Here is a 23,288-nt window from a genome sequence, read left to right on the forward strand (position 1 = left end):
TCATAGGCTAGTGGATGCATTGTCTCCAACTCACTGAGGTTTAAAAGTAGTTTCCAGTTTAATCATATTGTGTGCATAGCTTTAAGATTATTTCCTATATCATATAAACATCCATTGTGTTATATAGAATGTTTTGATATAAGCAGCACTGACATCGGTGTCTGCTTGTGTTAAGAACAACAATCATTTGCAGCAGGATTATGAAGAGATGAGTAAACAGGATTTTTAGTTCTAGCTTTAGAACCCGTTAAACACCAGCATTTAGTTTCTAAAATACTTTTGGATTTGAATTAATATTTTCTTTTGTCTTTGCTTCATGAAGCAGAACCATCTTCACATAAACTCTGAGTGTAAGTGTATACGCCAAGACAAAAGCTAAAATTAAACATACCAGAATTGTAAGGACGATATTTTGAAAATGATGTCGAAGATCTACAGCATAGGTGCAAAAGAGAGCAAAATTCCCCTCTACGAGCTGTGAATGAGAAGGTAAATTCATTATAAATCATAAATTGATGAAAAATTAGCTGAATTTTAATACCAGGGCTGAATAACGAAGCATCACGTGAGCATTATGTGTAGACTAGCCCACAACTTTCCTGTTGGTTTACGTTTAGAAATAAATATATTATAGCATTCTCTAGGATCTGGGACTTCAGTGACTTTAAAATTCCAAATTCCTTTAGTGACTTTAACTAATCCAGTTGGAGAATGGTTTATGACTCGTGCATTCGGAAATAGGAAGATTAAGTGCAAATCATTGTACAGAAAGCAAAATAAAGAGGGAAAGACATTTTATGCTTTCTTAAACTAGCAATACTTACCTAAAGGAATAAGATTTTATCCTATAATTTGGATTGTGAATGAAGCTTTCCATATAATAACTATGAATTATCTGGATGTTTACGATCTGTCATGACAACTTTCAGGAATGACTATTAAATGCCTATTACATAAATAAGAAATTTACGTATTGCAAGTTATTCAAAATTTGGTTTTAGTGTAAGTTCTGGAAGTCCAGAGCAACTATAGTAGAAACTTGATGCAAAACCATTGCTGATGCTGGAACCTGCAACAAAAACAGTAAATACAAATGATCATGAACTTGAAACTCAGACAGTACTTTTTCTCCCCTCTATAAATGTTCTCTGACCTACTCAGTTTTTCAGGCAATTTCTGTTTTTGTTCCAGTAGCAACTTGGCAATTTCTGCATTTAGCTGCATATATAAAATTACTCATGTCTGATTTGCTCCTTATAATGGCGAACCAAGAATGTTAGGCAGGAATGATGAGACTAAATCTGTAAAAGCTTAAGCTTTGATCATTCATAAATGTGTAATAGTTTGAGTTCGGGGCTTGACAGTGATTTCCATGTTGATTGCATGAGTGAAAACTTCAATATCACGCCCTGTGAAAGTGTAGGGTGGCAACTTTGTGATGTCCAAGCTCAAGCATTCAGGTTTCCCCCAGGTCATGAACACCCAGTTTGTGGATACTCTGTATAAACAAAGAAACATTTGGGAGTTTGGAAAGATGGATTTTCCTTTTACAATGAGGCTGCAGGACCTTCGCCGTTGGGAGCGATACCACTGGAACTTGCAGAAAACTCTGCATGGTTGAGTTAAGCACCCACTGCCCTTGGTTGGTTTATGTTTTTATAAACCAAGTCATAAACAGATGGCCACGTTTATGACTTGCAAACTGTTTGGGTAATCATCAGTTCTTGGGATTGGAACTGTGTTGTATCGGGATTGGAACTGTGTTGTAACCTGGGGAGGACCTGTACCTGTGTGGACTTCAGAAATTGCAGCAGTCTTTCTCAAATTCATCACTGAGAACTAGCTATTTCTACATTGTAACTGTCACAGTTTATGAACAGTGGTTCAATATAAACTTCACTCGTTTTATCATAGTCAAATTATAACATGCGATTCTCCTTCAAATCCAAACTAAGGAGAATGCCCATAAGTTTTACATTAATAAATAATTTTACCTAAACAAATAGAATATTTGTGCAATGATGCAATATTAATCTTTTTCTTGGCAAATATATGACAGGATGAAAACAATTTACATTTTATGGAATCTTTAACATGGAAAAATCACCCAAAATAATACAAGATTAGCATGCTGCTTAGAATGATTACAAACTGGAAAAAATACATCTGTAACGTTCATGTACTCCTAACATTTTCAATGCAGTGGAATATTATGGTCCAGATTTAAACATTCAGGAGGATTACCTGAAGGGCCAAAGATATGAAGAGAAAAGATGTAGTCAGCTTCACGTAGGGACCATGCCTCATCACAAGTTTCATTCCTTTTAGGAATGGAATTGGTTTGCCTGACTTCACAGTGTAGGGGTCTAACCAAGAAAAAGGAACATCAAACTAATTGCCCTTCACATTTTATTAAACAAGTCATGCAATATTAATAAATAAAAACATAGAAACATAGAAAATAGGTGCAGGAGTAGGTCATTCGGCCCTTCGAGCCTGCACCGCCATTCAGTATGATCATGGCTGATCATCCAACTCAGAACACTGTACCTGCTTTCTCTCCATACCCCCTGATCCCTTTAGCCACAAGGGCCATATCTAACTTCCTCTTAAATATAGCCAATGAACCGGCCTCAACTGTTTCCTGTGGCAGAGAATTCCACAGATTCACCATTCTCTGTGTGAAGAAGTTTTTCCTCATCTCGGTCCTAAAAGGCTTCCCCTTTATCCTTAAACTGTGACCCCTGGTTCTGGACTTCCCCAACATCGGAAACAATCTTCCTGCATTTCACCTGTCCAATCCCTTTAGAATTTTATACGTTTCAATAAGATCCCCCCTCAATCTTCTAAATTCCAGTGAGTGGAATATAAATATAAATATAATATAAATATAAATGAATCTAATTTTTTAAAAACCTGGACTGAACTGGCTGACTGGATGTCAGATTGGAGGGCTTTTGGAATGAATTGCAAGAACATAGAGGTTGTACGCAGTTGAAGTTAATTAAGCAAACACGCTTTTAAAAGTATTGTAAATATTCTCATGCCCTCTAAATGTGTCTGTACATGTGAGGTTTGCTTGGAGTTCAAAGTAATTCATACAAGGAATGTATTTTAAAACCCTTTAAAAAATTGTGAAAATAAAACTATATAAATGCAAATCCGCAGGATTATTTAAACCTGAGTCATCCAGACAGAAATTGCCATTCTGTCTGATCTGACAGTTTCCCACTGGATATGTTAGGTTAAAATGGCCCTCTTCATTTTTTCAACGTTCTTTCATGCTGAAATTTTAAGCATGTTCTTGATCTTTGTCTTGTTTAAAAATACAGCACCAGTTTGGTTAAATAATTGCATTAGGGACTAATATACTGGATCATTAATCTAGGGGAAAGCGATCCAAAGAAGACAGCAGTAGGAATAGGCCTATCAGCTCACCAAGCCTACTCCACCATTCAATATGATCAGGACTGATTTGATCCAGGCCTCAACTCCTTTCCTCTGCCAGTACTCTATAACCTTCAACACTATTTATCAATTCAAATAATGATCTGCTTCCTCATTAAATAACTCCATTAATTTAGTTTCCACACAATTCCGAGTAGAAAATTCCAGAAATGCACCACCCTCTGCAAAAAGAATTTCCTACACACTTCTGTTTTAAATGTTACTACGCTTATTGATTTTCGATTCTCCCATGAGTTGAAATATCTCAACATTTACCCTGTCATACTGATAAAGATCTTCAGCTGTTTCAATAAGACCACCCCTTATTCTTTTAAATGCCAAAGAGTATAAATCTAATTTGTTTAGATAATGGTGATTAGACTGGTTGCATCATGGCCTGGTATGGAAACACCAATGCCCTTGAATGGAAAATCCTACAAAAAGTACTGGATATTACTCAGTCCACCATTGAGCACATTGTTTGGGCCCGATATCTCAGAAAGGATGTGTTGTCATTGGGAAGAGTCCAGAGGAGGTTCACAAGGATGATTGCAGGAATGAAGGAATTAACACATGAGGAGCATTTGGCAGCTTCAGAGCAGACTCAATGGGCTGAATGGCCACATTCTGCTCCCATGTCTTCTGGTCTGACACAGAATGATGTCACAGTAAAGCAGCACCCAACATCAAGGAACCCTACCATCCAGCCCATGCTCTCCTCTCGCTGCTGTCATTAGAAAGAAGATATCAGAGCACCAAGACCCACACTACCAGGTTTAGGAACAGTTATTACCCCTCAACCAGCAGGCTGTTAAACCAGAGGGTTAACTTCACTCAGCTTCATTTGCCCCATCAATGAACTGTTTCCACAACCTATTTTCTAAATGGATTCCCACAACCCGAACTGTTCTCCCTTTCAAAGACTCTTCATCTCATGTTTACTGCTTGCTTATTTATTTATTTATCTGTTTGTTTGTTTGTTTGTTTATCTATTTATTTATTTATTTATTTATTTATTTATTTATTTATTTATTTATTTATTCTTCATTTGTCATATTCTCGATATTTATTGTTTATTTGATTTTTCTCTTTCCTCTTTGCACAGTTTGTTGCCTTTTGCACATTGGTTGTTTGTCTTTTGTGTTGGGTGCAGTCTTCCATTGACTATTGTATTTCTTGGATTTACTCTGTATGCCTGCAAAAAATGAACCTCAGGGTTGTATATGGTGACAGATATGTACTTTGATAATAAATTTAATTTGAACATTGACAACTCTCTCAACTAGGAATGCACCTATTTAATCTCCTTTGAATTACCAATCTATCCTTTCTTGGCTAAGAGAACAAACTGCGTGGAATTCCAGGTGTGGCTTCAGCAGGGTCCTATACAAATGCCACAATACTTGCCTATTGCTAAACTGTAACCCCCTCGCAATAAAGGCCATCAAATTACACACCTGTGACTACTTGCTGTAGCTGCCTGCTAAGGTTTCTGTGATCCATCCCTCTGTATTTCACTCATCTGCTCTCTTTCTCCCTTTTTGTTGAAATACATAACATCACACGTTCCCACATTAAACTCCATTTGCCAAGGTTCTCCCCGCTCATGCAACCTAGCTCTATCCTGTAGCAACTCTAATACCCTCATTGCAACATGCCCTCCCACTTATTTTTGTGTCATCAGCCAACTTGGATACCCTATGCTCTGCTCTACCTCCTCCACCAGATCACTGATATTATAAAATGTAAGTACTGAGGGCCAAGAATCTTGTTTCGGCCTGAAAAAGACCTAATTATTAAAAACTCTCAGAATGGTAGCTGGGGAATGAAAAAGAAACTAATCAGTCATGGTAGTAATGAAACTGGAGAACTGGTGTTAAAAACACACCTGAAAAGGTTCGCCAGTACACTTCAGGAAGGAAATTTGCTATTCTCATCAAGACAGCCCAGCACTGATGTAATTGATTCTTCAATGCTTCCTCAGGGGAATAATGGATGGACAATGAAGTTCGGTATTTAATGTCAATAAATGCATTAAAAATTCAGAGATTTTTTTCCCATTAAGATAATAAGAAAGAGCCAGAGTTACATCAATTCCAAGAGGAGGTAAGTTCTACAAAAATGATCTAGAAGAAATGTGGTTTTAAATAATCAAACATTGTCTGAGTGATAATACCGGTCTATCAGACATTAAGATTGGGACATTCTAAGCTTATTCTGAGCATTATAGTTGTGATGGATTAATTGTTCATTAAGTGTCATAATTTTTTGACCAAATATTAATTAAGAGTCCATTAATTTTTTTTCCGGAACTCCTGTTCAAAGTGGAGATGAAATTCAGCTTTGGTGGAAGTAAAAAAGGGACATTGATGTTTCAGCAGTTTATTACACACCCTATCTGATATTTCCTCTCCACAAGTCGAAACAAAAGAGCAGCAGTGGACCTTTTGCGGCCCCTAATTCTACTCTGCCATTCAACAACATGATGGCTGATCATTCAGCTCAACAAAACTATCTTCCTATATCATCCCATTTCTCTTGATTCCCTTAAAATCCAAAAATCTATTTATCTCTGTCTTAAATATGCATACCACCACATCCCTCATGGGTAATGAATTCCACGGAATCAGTACCCATATCGGTGAAGGAATGTTATCTCATCTCAGACCTGAATAACATAACACTTATTCTGTGCCTGTCAGTCTGGACACCCGTCATTCCTATGCCTGTCTGGTCAAGCCCTATAGGAAATACATGTCTGTGTTTGTGTTGTGTGTGCAAAATTAGCTGTTATTATTTTAAATTCAAAGGAATATATGTCCACTCTACTTAATCCCTCCCCAGCGATAAACCCTTCTACACTTCCACCCCTCCCTCCATCTCAGGAATTAAGCTAAAACTGCTGTCTCTCTAACCCAATGGTATCCATTCATATACACAGAGAATAGATCTGCACATAATAGAACATAGAACAGGAAATGGCCCTTCAGCTCATGGTGTTGTACTGAACTAATTAAACTAGTAATTAAATGCCTAACTATACTAAACTCTTCTGCCTACACAATGCCTATTTTCCTCTGTTCTCTGTATATTTACATGCCTATTTAAGAGCCTCTGGAACACATCTATCATTTTTGCCTACACCCCAATTCTGACAGCGATTCTAGGCACCCACCTCTGTGTTAGAAACTTGCCCCACTTATCTCTGTTGAAGTTGCACCATCTTTACCACCCCATCAACCTATATAGCCACTCTCAGAGAGCTATGGACTTGGACCCCAAGATTCCTCTGTATATCAGCACTTAATGATCTTGCTATTAACAGTATACTGTCCATATTAGCCTGCTTATATCTCTTTGAAACTTGTGAGCTCATCACAACATACACTACCACCCAGCTTAGTATCTTCAACAAACTTGGATTTATTACACTGGGAGCTCACTGGCTGCTCACTCAATGCTGCCCTCCAGTGTTTGCTCAGTGCTGGTCTCCAGTATTTGCTCGGTGCTGCCCTCTGGTGTCACTCAGTGGAAGAACAAGCTGGATCAGGACAAATCAGGGACCGGGGCTCGATATTTTTTCTCTCTTTGTGACTACGTTTTTCTGAAATCATAACAATAGGAGCTATTTGTGCTATGTGCAGTTTACTGTGTACTGTTGGTAATGCATTTTTCACCTTGGCCTCAGAGGAATGGTGTTTTGTTTGTCTATATTCATGTATGGTTGAATGATAATTAAACTAGAAACTTGAACTTGAAATTATTAAAATAGATTTGGAACAGCCAGGACTATAGTATTGATCCCACTACCCACAGCCAAAAACTCAAAATGCACTTAATTTAAGGGTTTGTTGTGTTAAATCCTACATTTACATAATCTTGCATACACTTGTCTTGGTCAGCACATTGTTTGGAACTGCTGCGTCATTGCCAGGTTAGGCTATTGAGAAATCCATATCAGGCCATTTACTTAATGAATTTTTGTGGGGACGAGTCCTATTTATCTAAATCTGGAAACACTGGTGCAAACTGGCAAAACTGAGATTAAAACTTAACCAGTAAAAGTTGCTGAGTTTACCAGCTTTTTCCAGTTAAAAACCTGTCTGGTTCACTAATGCCTTTCAAGGACATTCTTATTCGGTCTTAACTGAACTGTGAACCCAGAGGCGCCAATGAGATTGACTCCTAGTCAGGACAATTAGTAATGGTAATGAATGCTGCCACTGCCAACTATGTTTGCATCTCATGAGCCAACTAATTTAAAAGAATTATTTGACTTTGGTGACCGGAGTTGGCTGCCCTAGGGCTTGAGAATCATGCCCCCAGTAACCTGTCCCAGTTCTATTATCAAGCCATAAGTATTTCCAATATCCTTCAGTACATCTTTTAAAGAAGGAACCTGCATTGACATAGCATCTTTGGTATCTCACAGTGCATAGTGCATGGGCACTACTGTTTTGTGGAACACACTGCATGAATAAAGCGAGCAGGATTGCATGAAAAAACAGTGGAATGGACAACTAATTTAGCTGGTCCTGTGGATTTGCTGGAAAGAAGCACAACAATAAAACAAGTCAATCTTCAAATAGTGAGTTGGGACACCTGGATACATAGGAATTAGCTTAACGTCTTATATAAGGATTTACTGATTGCCTACATTTTGGTTATCAGCCACAATTAAACACTATAGTCGTGAGGTTTGAACCTATCATCTTCTGAGTCAGAAACCATAATTCGAAAGTGGGAGGTAAACAATTTATTCATCATTCCTCTGGGATATACTCATCCCAAAGAGGAAGAGTATTTTAAAGGAAAGAAGACACAACCATGGTTAACAAGACAAGTCAAAGCCAAAATAAAAGCCAAAGAGAGGGCATATAACACAGCAAAAATTAGTGGAAAGTTAGAGGATTGGGAAGCTTTTAAAAAAACAACAGTAGGCAACCAACAAAGACATTAAGAAGATAAAGATGAAACACTTTATGTATCTGAAGAAACTGTTGGTATTATCTTTAATATTATTGATTAGTTTACTTTCAAATTCCATCTTTATCTTCATAATGACTTTTTTTAGTGGCTTACTGTTTGTTTTTAAAAGCTTCCCAATCCTATATATTTCCATTTATTTTTGCTCTGTTATATTTTTGCTCTGTCCAGAACGAGGGGTCACAGTTTAAGGAAAAGGGGAAGCCTTTTAGGACCGAGGAAAAACTTCTTCACACAGAGAGTGGTGAATCTGTGGAATTCTCTGCCACAGGAAACAGTTGAGGCCCGTTCATTGGCTATATTTAAGAGGGAGTTAGATATGGCCCTTGTGGCTAAAGGGATCAGGGGGTATGGAGAGAAAGCAGGTACAGGGTTCTGAGTTGGATGATCAGCCATGATCATACTGAATGGTGGTGCAGGCTCGAAGGGCCAAATGGCCTACTCCTGCACCTATTTTCTATGTTTCTATGTTTTTATATGCCCTCTTTGGCTTTTATGTTGGCTTTGATTTTGTTAGTCACAGTTGTGTCTTCTTTCCTTTAGAATACTTCTTCCTCTTTGGGATGTATACATCCTGTAGCTTCTGAATTGCTTCCAGAAATTCCAGCCATTGCTGATCTGCTGTCATCCCTGCAAGTATTGCTTTCTAATCAATTCTGGCCAACTCCTCTCTCATGCTTCTGTAAAGCCCTTAACTCCACTGTAATACTGATACATCTGACTTTAGCTTCTCTTACTCAAGTTTCAGGTTGAATTCGATCATATTATGAGCACTTACCCCTAAGGGTTCTTTTATCTTAAACTCTCTAATCAAGTCCGGTTCATTGCACAACACTCAATCCAGAACAGCTGATCCACTAGTGGGCTAAACCATGAGCTGCTCAAAAAAGCCATCTCGTAGGCACTCTAGAAATTACGTCACCTGAAATTCAGCACCAACCTGATTTTTCCCTATCTGCCTACATATTAAATCCCCCATGACTATTGCCCTTTTGGCACGCATTTTCTACCTCCCGTTGTTATTTGTAGGCCACATCCTTAATACTGTTTGGGGGTTTGTATACAACTCCCATCAGCGTCCTTTTACCCTTGCAGTTCCTTAGCTCTATCCACAATGATTCAACAGCTTCCAACCTTATGTCACCTCTTTCCAACGATTTGATTTCATTTTTTTACCAATAGGGCATCGTCACTTCCTCTGCCTTCCTGACTATCCTTTCAATACAATGAGTATCCCTGGACATTAAGCTCCCAGCTATAATCTTACAGCCCTGATTCAGTGATGCCTACAACATCATACCTGCCAATCTGCAACTCTGCTGCAAGTTCATCTAACTTATTCTGTATGCTGTGCATATTCAGATATGTCTCCTTCAGTCCTATATTCACACTTTTCAATTTTGTCCACCTTTTACATAGCACCTTATCTTGCTGACTACAATTTTCCCTTATCAACAGCCTGTCCTCACTGCACAATACCTCTGCTTTTACACCAGTTATCTCTTCTTCAGCAGTATTATCCGCCTTTCCTACAATACTTCTTGCATTTAAATATACGCAGCTCAGGACACTAGTCGCACCGTGCTCAACCTTTTGCTTCCCAGCTTTATCTGAGGTCTTACCAACATCTGCCTCCACAACCTCTCCACTAACTCTTCTGGCACTCTGGTTCCCATCCCCCTGCAACTCTAGTTTCAACCCTAACGTGCAGCATTAACAAACCTTCTCCAGTTAAGCTGCAAATGCCCCTTCGGTACAGGTCCCATCTTCCCTGGAAGAAAGCCCAATTATCTCAGTATCTTATACCCTCCCTCTACAACAACTCCTTAACCACATATTAAACTGTATAATCTTCCTGCTTCTGGCCTCACTAGCAAATGGTATGGGTAGCAATCCTGAGATCACACCTCTGGAGGTCCTGCCCTTTAATTTAGCACCTAACTCCCTGAACTCCCTGTGCAGAACCTCATCACTCATCCTGCCCATGTCATTGGTACCTACATGGACCACAACTTTTGGCTGTTCACCCTCCCACCTAAGAATGCTGAGGACTCGATCTGAGATATCCCGGACCCCGGAACCCAGGAGGCTGCATACCATCCAGGAATCTCGTTCTTGCCCACAGAACTTCCTGTCCATTCCCCTAAAGAACGAATCCCCTATCACCACAGCACGCCTTTTCTCCCCTCTTCCCTTCTGAGTCACAGAGGCAGACTCAGTGCCAGAGACCCGATTACTGTGACTTTCCTCTGTTAGGTCAATTCCCCTCTCCCCGACAGTATCCAAGGCGATATACCTGTTGGTGAGGGGGATCTGCACTGGCTCCTTAACCACTTTCCCTTTCCTGACTGTCACCCAGTTTCCTGTGTCCTACACCTTGAGTGTAACTACCCCTCTATATGTCCTTTCTATCACTCTTTCAGCCTCCGGAATGATCTGGACTTCATCCAGTTCCAGCACCAACTCCTTAAGATGGTTTATTAGAAGCTGCAACTGGAAGCGCTTCTCGCAGTTGTAGTCAAGAGCATTGGAGGTCTCCCTGGCTTCCCACATCCTACAAGCAGAGCATTTCACTATCCTGCCCTTATGGTCCTTAATAGGTAATCTTTTCAAATTACAGGGGTATCTTTTCTTTGCTGTATTTAATTCTTATTCTAGGATAATACTGATCCAGTTAACTTCATTCAGCTTTTTCCCACAACCCACTGAATATTCATTTTCTTCCTTTATATTGATCCCTGTGGGTGTTCTTTTTGTAACAGCTTTCTGCAGTTACAATAACCTCATAGATTATTTCACTCATAAAAATAATAGTCTCTTTAGTAGCCAAAAAATAATCCAATTATTTCAGTAATATTACTTTATTGGATGGCCCATAAATTATTCAAGCTCTGAGTATCCCTAATTTTATAAATTTGCAGTACAAATTGTTGATTGTTATGACTCTGATCACATATAGCCTGTATGTTTCTCAACCTTTCTAACACACCAATAATCACTCCACAACAGTTTTTATACCCCTGGTCGGCAGTTCAGTATAATACACTGCAAAAGTCCTGATAAAACAAGAAATGAAAAAGTAAATCTTGCACCGCTTGTGAGTTCTTCTGAATCCTGAGGCAGAAGCAAGACATGAAAGTATCCTGCTCATTCCCTCTCAGTTAATGTTTCTCCAATCACGCACTCGCTTGTCAAGTAAAGAGGAGAAACGTGGCAGCAAATGTGAAGTGAAATGACTAATAAATAAGCCTGTGTAGGTTGAAACAACAAATCAGGATTTCAGATATAGGTCTTTAGTCTTTGCACTTGCGTAATTCCAACATTTTCTGTTTGTATCCATTGTTTACTTCCATTATTCAATCTCAGTGGGAAGAAACAACTTCAGCAAAGCTCATATTTCTAATTTAAGAAATCATGCAAATTACTGAAGCCCTACATTTTGGAATTTATTTGTACTCTACCTTTTTAAACAAGACCATTCCATTTTTTTTATATTGTAGCACTGTAGAATGTATATAATTGTTGATCATGGCTGGTCTCACATGGTCCTCACCCTGACCTGTGCATTTGCACGTGGCTGCGCCAAGCACAAACACCAAGTTCCACCGTGTGCTGAGGTCCTGCCTGCCCCACTGCTGCAAAACAGAGCATGCTTCTGTAGAACAACTCCCTTCAGTCTGAACGTGCCAAACCACCTGTACCTCAGGGAGATGTTAGTGATTGCAAATCCATCAGTTTGCACAGCATATTCTTGAGGGTCTACAGGAAAAGGACACAATGGGATCTGTTGGATGGTTCCCAGGGAAGACTGTTCTCATAATTTATCAGAATTCCCCATCACCAATACATTGAAATAAGCACCAAGACCTTGTTTGGCTGGTGATGAAAAGGGCCCTACGTGTCAGATCCCTCATGCCATGCCCTCTCCTTGCGGCATCTGCAGTGGAGATGACACCTTCATCCATCTGCTTCTGGACTGAGTGCTTGCCAAGATACCTGCGAAGGAATGCAGGAGCTTTTCTCTGAGCAGCTCGTTTGCAGAGATACACTTGCTGCTTGGAATAGGCCTTTTGTAATAGTCCCTCAAGCATGTTAGAAATAGAAATAGAAATGCCATGTTGAACTACTCTTTAAATACTGTATATAAAGTGAACATAATAGAGAAAATACTGTCAATGCTGACAAAGGAATAACGCGGATTGTATAGTTACTATTTTGTGAATAAAATACATATGGGGGAATGCATATACAATAGTAATCTTAGTTAAAAAAACAACAAATTACTTGTGTGTTTCAGAAGCAACTTGGTGCAAGAACAGATTTACATCTCCATGGAGATACTTACCATTTGTCTCTTTCACACCAAAGAACAGAACAATTGAACAAAAAATGTAAATGCCTCCGACAATACCAGCAGCAATCATGTACGAATCTTTCTATAAAAGAGCAGAGACAATAAAGTTAAAACTGTTCAATTAAGGGTGCACAGATATTTAAGCATTCCAAAAGAAATGGAGACTATTTCACCTGTGTAATCCTTAGAGGAGCAGCAGATCAGACACCCATCTCTCACAATTGTTATCATGTAAAATTACCTTCATAAAACTGTCTTTCTCAACATTGAATATATTCATTCTCTACTTCCAGAGTTCTTTTGGGTTAAGGAGACCAATACCAAAGGATCATAACCCCTTGACAAAAGAACTTCTCATCTCTACATTAAATGATGAATCACTTGCTCTGAAACCATGCTCCCTAATTTTAGGTTTTCCCACAAAAGGAGACATCTTCTCACCATTGATGTGTCTTTTAAAAATAGACATGAATGACACAACAAAAGAAGTTAAGGAACTGAAATACCTATTCAACAATTATTTATACACAACAGGCCATTTATTCCACCTTGTGCACACTGGTCATCATGTACCCCGCCTATACTAATTGTGTTTACCAGCATTTGGCCCATAGTCTTCTGTGTCTTGGGAATTCAAGTGCTCGTCCAGATACTTTTTAAATCTTGTGAGAGTTCTTACCTCCAATGTCTTCTCAAGTAATGCATCCCAGAAGGCAATAACCCTCTGGATGAAAAACAAAATCCTCAGATCTCCTCCAATCCTCACCGTAAACCTGTGCCCTCTGGATTTAGATGTCTCCGTTATGGTGAAAAGTTCTTCACCATCCACCACACTTATGTCTCTTAAAAGTTTATACATCTCTCTCAAGATGCTCCTTAGTCTCTTCTATACTAAGAAAAACAAACCCAGCTTATTCATTCTCTCCTCATGACTGAAACACTTCATCCCAGTCAATGTCCCAGTAAATCTCTTTTGCACATCTCCAGTGCAGTCACATGTTGTGATCAGCAGAAATGCAATCAATACTCTATCTGAGGTTTAACCAAAGTTTAATGAAGTTGCGCTATGTTGCCTTATCCTGATATCCTTTGCCCCAGCTAATGAAAACCAGCATCCTGTATATCGTCTACCTGTGTACTCGTATATCAATGTCTCTACGTTCCTGAGTACTCCTTAGAATCCTATGGTATATATCCTACCCTAATTAGGCCTACAAAAATGCATTACTTGCACTTATTGTGAATTTAATCTCAATTAAATTCTATGTGCCATTGCACTGGTCAATTGACCAGGTTATCTATTTTATTCTGAGACCCTCCTCTTCACTATCAATAATGCCACCAATGTGAATGTCATCTACACACTTACTAGCTATTACTCCCACATATCCAAAATATTAATGCATGAGACAAACTACAGAGGTCCCAGTAACTATCCCATTGATAGACCACTGAACACTGGCTGCAATCACAAAAGCAATCCTTCACCACCACCCCCTTCTCCTATTACCAACTTTGGACCCAGTTTTCCACCGTTTCTTGAATCCCATGATTTCTACCCATTTTGATACAAGACCATAAGACATTGGAGCAGATTTAGGCCATTCGGCCCATCGAGTTTGCTCTGCCAGTTCATCATCGTAGATCCATTTTCCCTCTCAGCCTCAGTCTCCTGCCTTCTCCAAACACCCCTTCCTGCCTGACCGATCAATAATCTATCAACCTCTGCCTTAATTATATTGTACATAAAGACCTGGCCTCCATAGCTGCCTGTGGCAGAGAATTCCCCAGATTCACCACCCTCTGGCTAAAGAAATTCCATTTCATCTCCATTCTAAAAGGATGCTTCTCTATTCTGAGGCTGTGTACTTTGGTCTTAGACTCTCCCACCATAGGAAATATCTTCTCCACATCCACTCTGTCAAGGCTTTTCACCATTTGATAGGTTTCAAGGAGTTCATTCCTCATTCTTCTGAATTCTAGTGAATATAGCCCCAGGGTCATCAAAAGCGCTTCATATGACAAGCCATTGAATCCTGGAATCATTTTTGCGAACCTCCTTTGAATTCTCTCCAGTTTTAGCTCATGATTTCTAAAATAAAGAGCCCAAACCTATTCACAATACTCCAAGTGAAGCCTCACCATTGCTTTATAAAGTCTCAAAGTTACATCCTTGCTTTTATATTCCAGTCCTCTTGAAATGAATGCTAACATTGCATTTGCCTTCCTCACCACAGACTCAACTTTGAAATTAACCTTTCGTGAATGCTGCACAAGGACTCCCAAGTCCCTTTGTGCCTCAGTTTTTTCTAGTTTCTATTTAGAAAATAGTCACTCCTTTCATTTCTTCTACAAAAGTGCATGACCGTTGACATCCCCACACTGCACTCTTTGTTCATTCTCCAAATCTGTCGAGTTCGTTCTGTAGACCCTCTACTTCCTCAAAGCTACCTGCCCCTTCACCTATCTTCTGCAAACTTTGCAACAAGGCCATCAATTCCATCATCCTGATCATTAATATATAACTTAAAAAGAATTGGTCCCAATACAGACCCCTGTGGAATATCACTAGTCTCCGGCAGCCAATCAGAAAAGGCTCCCTTTATTTCCACTCTTTGCCTCCTGTCAATCAGCCACTATTTTATCCATGCTAGTATCTTCTCTGTAGTACCATGGGCTTGTAGCTGTTAAGCAGCCTCATGTGTGGCACACTGAGTATGGCCTATTTTATCATGTGCCTCCAAGTACCCCGAAACCACATCCTTAACAATTGACTCCAATATCTTCCTAACCACTGAGGTCAGACAAACAGGCCTATAATTTCCTTTTCTTCTGCCTCTCTCCCTTCTTGAAGAGTGGAGTGACATTTACAATTTTCCAGTCTTCTGGAACCATTCCAGAATCTAGTGATTCCTGAAGGATCATTACTAATACCTCCACAATCTCTGCAGCCACCTCTTTCAGAACGCTGAGGTGTAAACCATCTGGTCCAGGTGACTTATCTACCTTTAGACCTTTATCAAAGGTGTTCCTGAAGTTCTTTAGTACATCAACCACACTGTCTTCATCAATACATTTTGTTGCTTCTTCAAAAAAACTCAAGTTCGGCAAACAAGACCTGTCACCAACAAAGTTATGTTGACTGTTCCTGGTTGAACACTGCCTTTCCGAGTACCCAGTATAGATTAATCATGTTCCTCAGAAGTTTTTCAACAACTTTCCTAGCACTGACATTAGGCCCACTGGCCTCTAATTACCTGCTTATCTTCTTGAATAAAGGTTTCAAATTTGCTGTCCTCAAATCATCTGGCACCTCACCAGTGACTAGCAAAGATTCAAAAATTTCCGTCAGGACCCAGCAATCTCCTCCAAAGCCCCACAATGTTCAACAACAGATAAGACTTTGTCCTGAACAAAGGACAAAGTCCTTGTGAGAGAGAGATTCAGTGTGAGTGAAAGAGTGTCAGTGTGAGAATGAGAATGTCAGTGCAAGAGAGGGTTTCAGTGCGAGAGAAAGATTGTCAGTTAGGGAGGGAGAATGTCAGTGCAAGAGACAAAGTCTGAGTGTGAGAGAGAGTGTGTCAGTGCGAGAGGGAGAGAGAGTCAGCGTGAGAGAGAGTGTCAGTGTGAGTGAGAGAGTGTCAGTGTGAGAGAGTGTGTCAAGGCGAGAGAGTCAGCATGAGAGAGAGTGTCAGTGTGAGAGAGAGTGTCAGTGTGAGAGAGTGTGTCAGTGCGAGAGAGAGAGTCAGCGTGAGAGAGAGATTCAGTGTGAGAGAGAGTGTCAGTGTGAGAGAGTGTGTCAGTGCGAGAGAGAGAATCAGCGTGAGAGAGAGATTCAGTGAGAGAGAGAGTGTCAGTGTGAGAGAGAGAGAGCGTCAGTGTGAGTGAGAGAGTGTCAGTGTGAGAGAGCCGCCTCCCAGGCGGAAAACACGGAGGCCTGGGCCAGTCGCGGACACCTGGGCAGGTGTGGGGCACCACCCTTAGGGAGCAATAGGTGGAGAGGGCAGAACCCCCGCTGGGCAGCCTTTGCCTGTGGTCAGGGTCAGGGCTTCACCAGTATGCTAAGATTCAAGATTCGTTGTATATCAAAACAAAGGGTGAAAATGTGTCATTTGTATATACAATAAACACACCCAATGCTGTGCACATTATGCCTTAGAATTCCTCAGAGATTAGCATACCTGGGGCTCTAGCTATCGGACTTTGACTTCCAGACTTCTGATTCGACCTTTGGGTCTCAGTCTACAGCAGGACCTGCAGAACACCAGGCCTCAAACTACGGACCCACCTATAATATGACCTTGAATACTAGGCCAGGCCAGGCACCTGACACTTGATTGCGTTTCCATGGGATCAGGAAACACAAGATGACTGGATGCACATTGCTCATAAATTTGCTGACGATATAACTATTGTCAGAATTTCAGATGGTGGTGAGAGGGCGTGCAGGAGTAAGATATATCTGCTAGTTGAGTGGTGTTGCAGCAACAACCTTGAACTCAACATCGACATTTCAAGTCCAGAGAACTGATTGTGGATTTCAGAAAAGGTAAGATGAGGAAACACACAGCAGTCTTCAGAAGAGGAAAGATAGAGCACTTCCAAGTTCCTGGGTGTCAACATCTCTGAGGATCTATTCTAGGCCCAACATATCAATGCAACTGCAAAGAAGGCGCAACCAGCTATATTTCATTAAGAGCTTTAGGAGATTTGGTATGTCACCAAAGACACTCACAAATTTCTACAGATGTACCATAGAGTGCATTCTAACTGGCTGCTTCACCATCTGATATAGTGGGGGCGGGGGGGGGGGGGTGAGGATTACTGCACAGGATCAAAATAAGCTGGAGAGAGTTGTAAACATAGTCAGCGCGATCATGACCATTGACTTCCATAGTACCCAGGTCAACTTCAAGGAGTGATGCCTCAGAAAGGTGCCGTCCATCATTAAGGACCCTCATCACCAAGACATGCCCTCTTCTCATCAGGTAGGAGGTACAGGAGCCTAAAGGCACTCAGTCAACAATTCAGGAACAGCTTCTTCCCCTTTACCATCTGATTTCTGAATAAACATTGAACCCATGACCGCTACCTCACTACATTTTTATTTTTGCACTACTTATTTAATTTAACCATTTAATATATATACTTAGTCTGTTTTCCTTTATTATGTATTGCATTGTTCTGCTGCTGCAAAGACAAATTTCATGGCATATGCCGGTGATATTAAAGCTGATTCTTATTCATAACATTACAGGCTGTGACTGGGGAAATTCTGCTGAAGGGTCCCAAGTTGAAACATTAACTGTCATTTTCCTTCACAAATGCTGCCTGACCTACAGAGTTTCTCCACCTCTTTTGTGTGTTGCTCCAGATTTCCCGCATCTGCAGTCTCTTGGGTCCTCATAAGATCGGTACAGGCACTAAATTAGTGCTAAAGAGTGACTCTGCTTATGGAAAGCTTCCACCCCCTCGGTTTCCAGTAAGGTAGTGGCATAAATTACAAACGCTTAAGCAACGATGCTTCAAAGCAAACTCTCATTTTGGCTGGGAAATTAAAAACATAATCATTTAATTACAGGCAAGAGAAGTCAATAAAGAATTTACCCATTCGTTTAACATATATTGTTGTAAACATTGGAATATATAAATAAGGCACTTATGATGGAAGCACTTGAAGAAATTGAAACTGATTAATGAGTCTCAATATTGATTTACAAGTGGTAGGTCATGTTTGATGAACCTAATTGACTTCCTTTGAGGGAAAACTAAAGTAATACACAGGGGATCATCTACATTATTTCAGCATTCCAAGTTCCACATGGAAACTGTCAATGGAATTGAAGTCAAATTATTAAATTGGTTTGGAGATTAAATAAATCAGGAAGGAGGGTTAATGAGTTTGTCCATGAATTGGGAAGAAGTGACTCAGGGACTTGTGTTAGGCTCACCATGTTTATCGGTGACATTGATAGCTCAGTACATCCCAACCTTCCAATAATGGAAGGTACTGTAAAGAAGGAAGGAGCATAAAATTACACAGGGGAAAACTCTGGCAGTTGGATTTAATTTTTGGTAAATAAAAATCATAAGAAGAGCTGCAGATGCTAGAAATCTGAAATAGTAAAATACTGGAAATACTCAGCGGGTCAGAGAGTTCTGATGAAGGGCAGTTGACTGAAAACTTTAACTGCTTCTACTTCCGCAGATACTGCCTGGCCTGTTGAGTGTTTCTGATTGATTTCATTTCTGGGACTTTTGATAATGATTTTGGACTGATGGAGGTTAGGTACAAGTATCTTTTTAACAAAGAGCCAGAAAGTGGAGATCTGATGACATAGAATTTGAAATACTGCAATCACTGAAAACTGGTAATCAGATGAAAAGATAATTAGAATGGTTAATGGAATGTTAATCTTTTTCAGTAAAGAGCTGAAAATGGGAAAATAATTTACTGCAACTATACAAAAGCATTTTTAGTCTACGTCTGGGGGACCAGTTTTTCCTTTGGATAATGCATCTTGGAAGCAAAATAAGATTCTGGAAAATGATGTAAACTCATCAACAGGGCTCGAAAGATTAGATTACGTGAAGTTGCATAAAGTAGGCTATTATTCCCTGGAATATAAAACATTTTATGGTAACCTGAGAAGCTTAAAAGCAATTTTAGAAAGTTTAGGTCTCTCTGTTCTGGGAAGGGATTGACTGAGTAGATGGAGTGATTCTCCTTTTAACCTGTGGGAGAATCCTCAGTGAATTATATTTTAAATTCATAGTCAAAGTATTTAAGAGAGAAACTAAGAAACAGTTGCTCATCCAAATAGTGTTCGAAATTTCACCTTTTGGTAACCAAAACTACATGTACAATTGATAATTTTCTAATGAAGCTCAATCAGCAGATCCTTTTCTAACCAGAGATGTTATGGCATGTGGAATCAAGGCAATTAAGTGAGGTAGGATACAAAATGGAAGCTTTGGGACCAGTTATCAAATGTATCCATATTATCCTTTGGCTTTAACAGTCACATAATTACAGATACTGATTGCGACATTTCAACAATAAACCCGACCATCTTCCTCAGGCACAAGTTAGTCAAACGACAAGTCCACTCCAAGACACCTCCTTATATACACTCTCAAGTGAGAAAGGCATGAGCAGGGCTTAAAGCTCGATCCTGAAGAGCTGGATCTGAATTGCCTATTCCTGATTGGTTAGTTTGAATTGACCTTGTTCTGATTGGTCAATTTTTTTAGGCCAGACCCTCTGTGGTCCCAGACTGGAGCTATCACTACACTCTTAGAACTGATATTTAGGACCCTTACATGCTCAGTCTCCGGTGATTTTGGGGCTAAATGGACTTCTCATAGTCCTACCTATTTTTAAAAAAATTGGGTATATTTTGTGCCTCTGTTTTGCAGGAATACAAGTAAATGAAAGGCACAGAACTTTGTTTTCCATTTCCTCAACACACACTTCCTTTAAATGTAGCTCACCAATCTGGCCTTGAACAGAAGTGAGTTTCCATTAAGGGAAAATAGGCACAGCAAATTATACAAATCTACATCACTGAGAGAACTATCAGCAATGAGCTACAGTGAGAGTAGTGCTACACGTTACAAAAAGCATTTATATAATTAGCTTTGTGCTATGAGACAGCATCTACTTAGTGTGTGAGTGTTGTTCATATTCCTTTGAAGATTTCCTGGGATGTTTTGACCTGAGGGTATTTGATGTTACACTAGACAAGTGAAATGAGAAAGTATTCACCTACATTTCACTAATGTCACGTGTCTCATAGAGCAGAAAATAAATTTTAAAAAGTGCTTTCTTCAGAGAATTATTGTGCACAGTTACAAAAGCCAGCTTCCATCATAAACAGCCTAATGTTAAGCTTTATTTCAAATGAAGTGACTGACAGTTATGTGTTTTGCCATAAACCATGGAATTATAATCACAATGTCCCTAAAGCAACATATGCTAAATTAGTAACCCCTAATATCCAGCAGTTGATATGGCAAAGGAAAATTGAGATGCTATCTATATAAACAAAATCAAAAAGGTAAATAAAATAAAATATCTTCACGTAATCAATCAGTCCCTGAAGGGAGACAAACAGAACTGATGTTTTTAATCTAGGGTCATCAATTCTTAAGAATGGATGCAGAGCAGATTTGAAAAACTTCATCAGGAGGCTGCAGAAATTTGGCATGCCCTCTTCATTCACTGAAGTTATTGAAAACAAACTCACTGGGCGATCCCATATGATTGGTGCATGTTCACTATTGACTAAATAAACAACCTCAGGCAGACCACTTCAAATTGTAAAGAAATTTAGTGTTAGAAGCAAATAAGGAAGTATGTTATAGCTGTTTAGATAGGAAAAGAACAGGTAAAGATCAGTGCACTACTAGTTACTGAAGAGAACTTCTTAAAAGATGAATGATTTCACTGACTCATTCACATCAGTGATTGCTGTGCAAAGCGTAAATCAGGGACCTTTTCCATGGATAAATGTAAAGAATAGGCGCTGGTCAAGTTTATTATGGCCGTGAAAGGATTCTGCAAGACTGCTCTCTGATGTTGAAGAAATTGCCCCTGAAGAAGCAAGTGTAACAAAGTAAGAAACTTGCAAAATGATGATTCATTGAGCACTTTGAGTGAGAAGCTGGAGTGGGAGAAAGGAACAAAAAGCCTGAGAGACAAGTATGCATGATAGTCCATTTAACAGAGAGGACATTCTACAGGTGACAGAGTTCCACAGCTGCATATTAATGTTCTACTTAGAATAACGGGTCTGCAGGCCGACTTGACTGAATGGAGAGTTTCAGTGTTATCTGCCCAATTAAAGATACGCCACTTTACCAAGAGATTCTTCTGACAGGAGTTACCACTGGGGCACAGGATTGTGAACAGAAGTTAACACCACTGCAAGACAAGAGTGCCCTCCTCTTGTAACAGCATTTATTATTCACAGTACTCGGGTGGAATTAGCCAGATTTGCTGAAATCACTGTCACTAAATGTAGTCAAGAGGTCATATGTAATTACAGTGGGTATAGCAGACAAATCACCACTAATTCCACACCAATACCCACACTAGCATGGATAGGGCAGTGGCTGATTGACAAGAGGCAGCGAGTGGGAATAAAAGGACCCTTTTCTGATTGTCTGCCAGTGACTAGTGGTGTTCAGCAGGGGGCAGTGTTGGGACCGCTGCTTTTTACATTCTGCGTCAATGATTTGGATGGTGGAATGGTGGCTTTGTGGTCAAGCTTGCGGATGATATGAAGATAGATGGAGGGGCAGGTGTTGTTGAGGAAGCAAGGAGGCTGTGCAAAGACTTGGACAGATTAGGAGATCGGGCAAAGAAGTGGCCAATGGAATACAGTGTCAGGAAGTGTATGGTCATGACTTTGGTAGAAGGAATAAAATGATAGACTATTTTCTAAACGGGGAGAAACATTCAAGGTGCAAAGGGAATGGTGTGGAAGGCAAATGCGATGTTATCATTCATTTCAAGAGGACTAGAATACAAAAGCAATGCTGAGGCTTTATAAGGCACTGGTGAGGCCTGACAGAGTATTGTGAGCAGTTCTGGGCCTTTCATTTAAGAAAGGATGTGCTGTCATTGGAGAGGGTTCAGAGGAGGTTCACAACAATGATTCAGGGAATGAAAGACCTATCGAATGAGGAGCGATTGTTGGCTCTGGGTCTTTACTTGCTGGAGTTTAGAAGAATGAGAAGGGATCTCACTGAAACCTATCAAATGTTGAAAGGCCTAGTTAGAGTGGATGTAGAGAAGTTGTTTTCTGTGGAGGGGAAAGTCTAGGACCAGAGGACACAGCCTCAGAATAGCAGGACATCCATTTATACGTAGATGAGGAGATGTAGATGTAGGTCCATTTAAATACCTGAGGCAGCAATGAAGGCCAGGTCATTGGGTGCATTTAAGATGGAGGTTGATAAGTTCTTGATTAATTAGGACATGAAAGGTTATGGGGAGAAGTCAGGAGAATGGGATTGAGAGGGAAATGGATCAGCCATGATGAAATAGCAGACCAGACTCAATGGTCTAATTCTGCTCTTCTGCCTAATGGTCTTATGATCTAATACCTCTCCTCCAAGCCCACCTCTTCAAGTTCAAGTTCAAGCTCTTTGTCATCTGGCTGCACATATATAGAACCAATTGAAACAATGTTCCTCTGGACCATTGTGCACTCACAAAACATATTTCACACATAGCACGTAAACCAAAATATAAGTTGTAAAATACCATTCAAAGATGCACATAGTGCACAGTACAGGTAAACAGAAAATAGCTCATGGTCTTAATGACAAGTCTTCAGTGGTGACAGGGAATTCATTGGACCTACAGTGTGAGAGAAGAAGCTTTTACACAGTCTGGAAGTCCTAGTCCTGATGCCTCTGTACCTCCATGATGGTAATGGATCAAAGAGATTGTGAGATGGCATGCTTCGGGACCTTCGTCAGCAATGCTCCT

The 23,288-nt window shown here is 39.9% G+C and overlaps 1 protein-coding gene across 2 annotated transcripts in view; it reads right to left on the bottom strand.

Annotated features, from left to right (window-relative positions):
* mfsd2b (MFSD2 lysolipid transporter B, sphingolipid) overlaps positions 1–23,288 on the bottom strand; it is a 100,951-nt gene that overhangs the window by 16,733 nt on the left and 60,930 nt on the right. For both annotated transcript variants that reach the window (XR_012100302.1, XM_073056960.1), the window contains exons 7-9: positions 12,779–12,869; positions 2,245–2,366; positions 392–475 (exon numbers count right to left, since the gene is read on the bottom strand). Coding sequence is in view for 1 of the 2 variants with exons in the window: in XM_073056960.1 (XP_072913061.1) it covers positions 392–475; positions 2,245–2,366; positions 12,779–12,869 (297 nt within the window). In the remaining variant the exon portion in view is untranslated. The remainder of the gene's footprint in view (positions 1–391; positions 476–2,244; positions 2,367–12,778; positions 12,870–23,288) is intronic.

This window comes from Hemitrygon akajei, chromosome 9, assembly GCF_048418815.1.
Source record: "Hemitrygon akajei chromosome 9, sHemAka1.3, whole genome shotgun sequence".
NCBI classification, from domain to species: Eukaryota; Metazoa; Chordata; class Chondrichthyes; order Myliobatiformes; family Dasyatidae; genus Hemitrygon; species Hemitrygon akajei.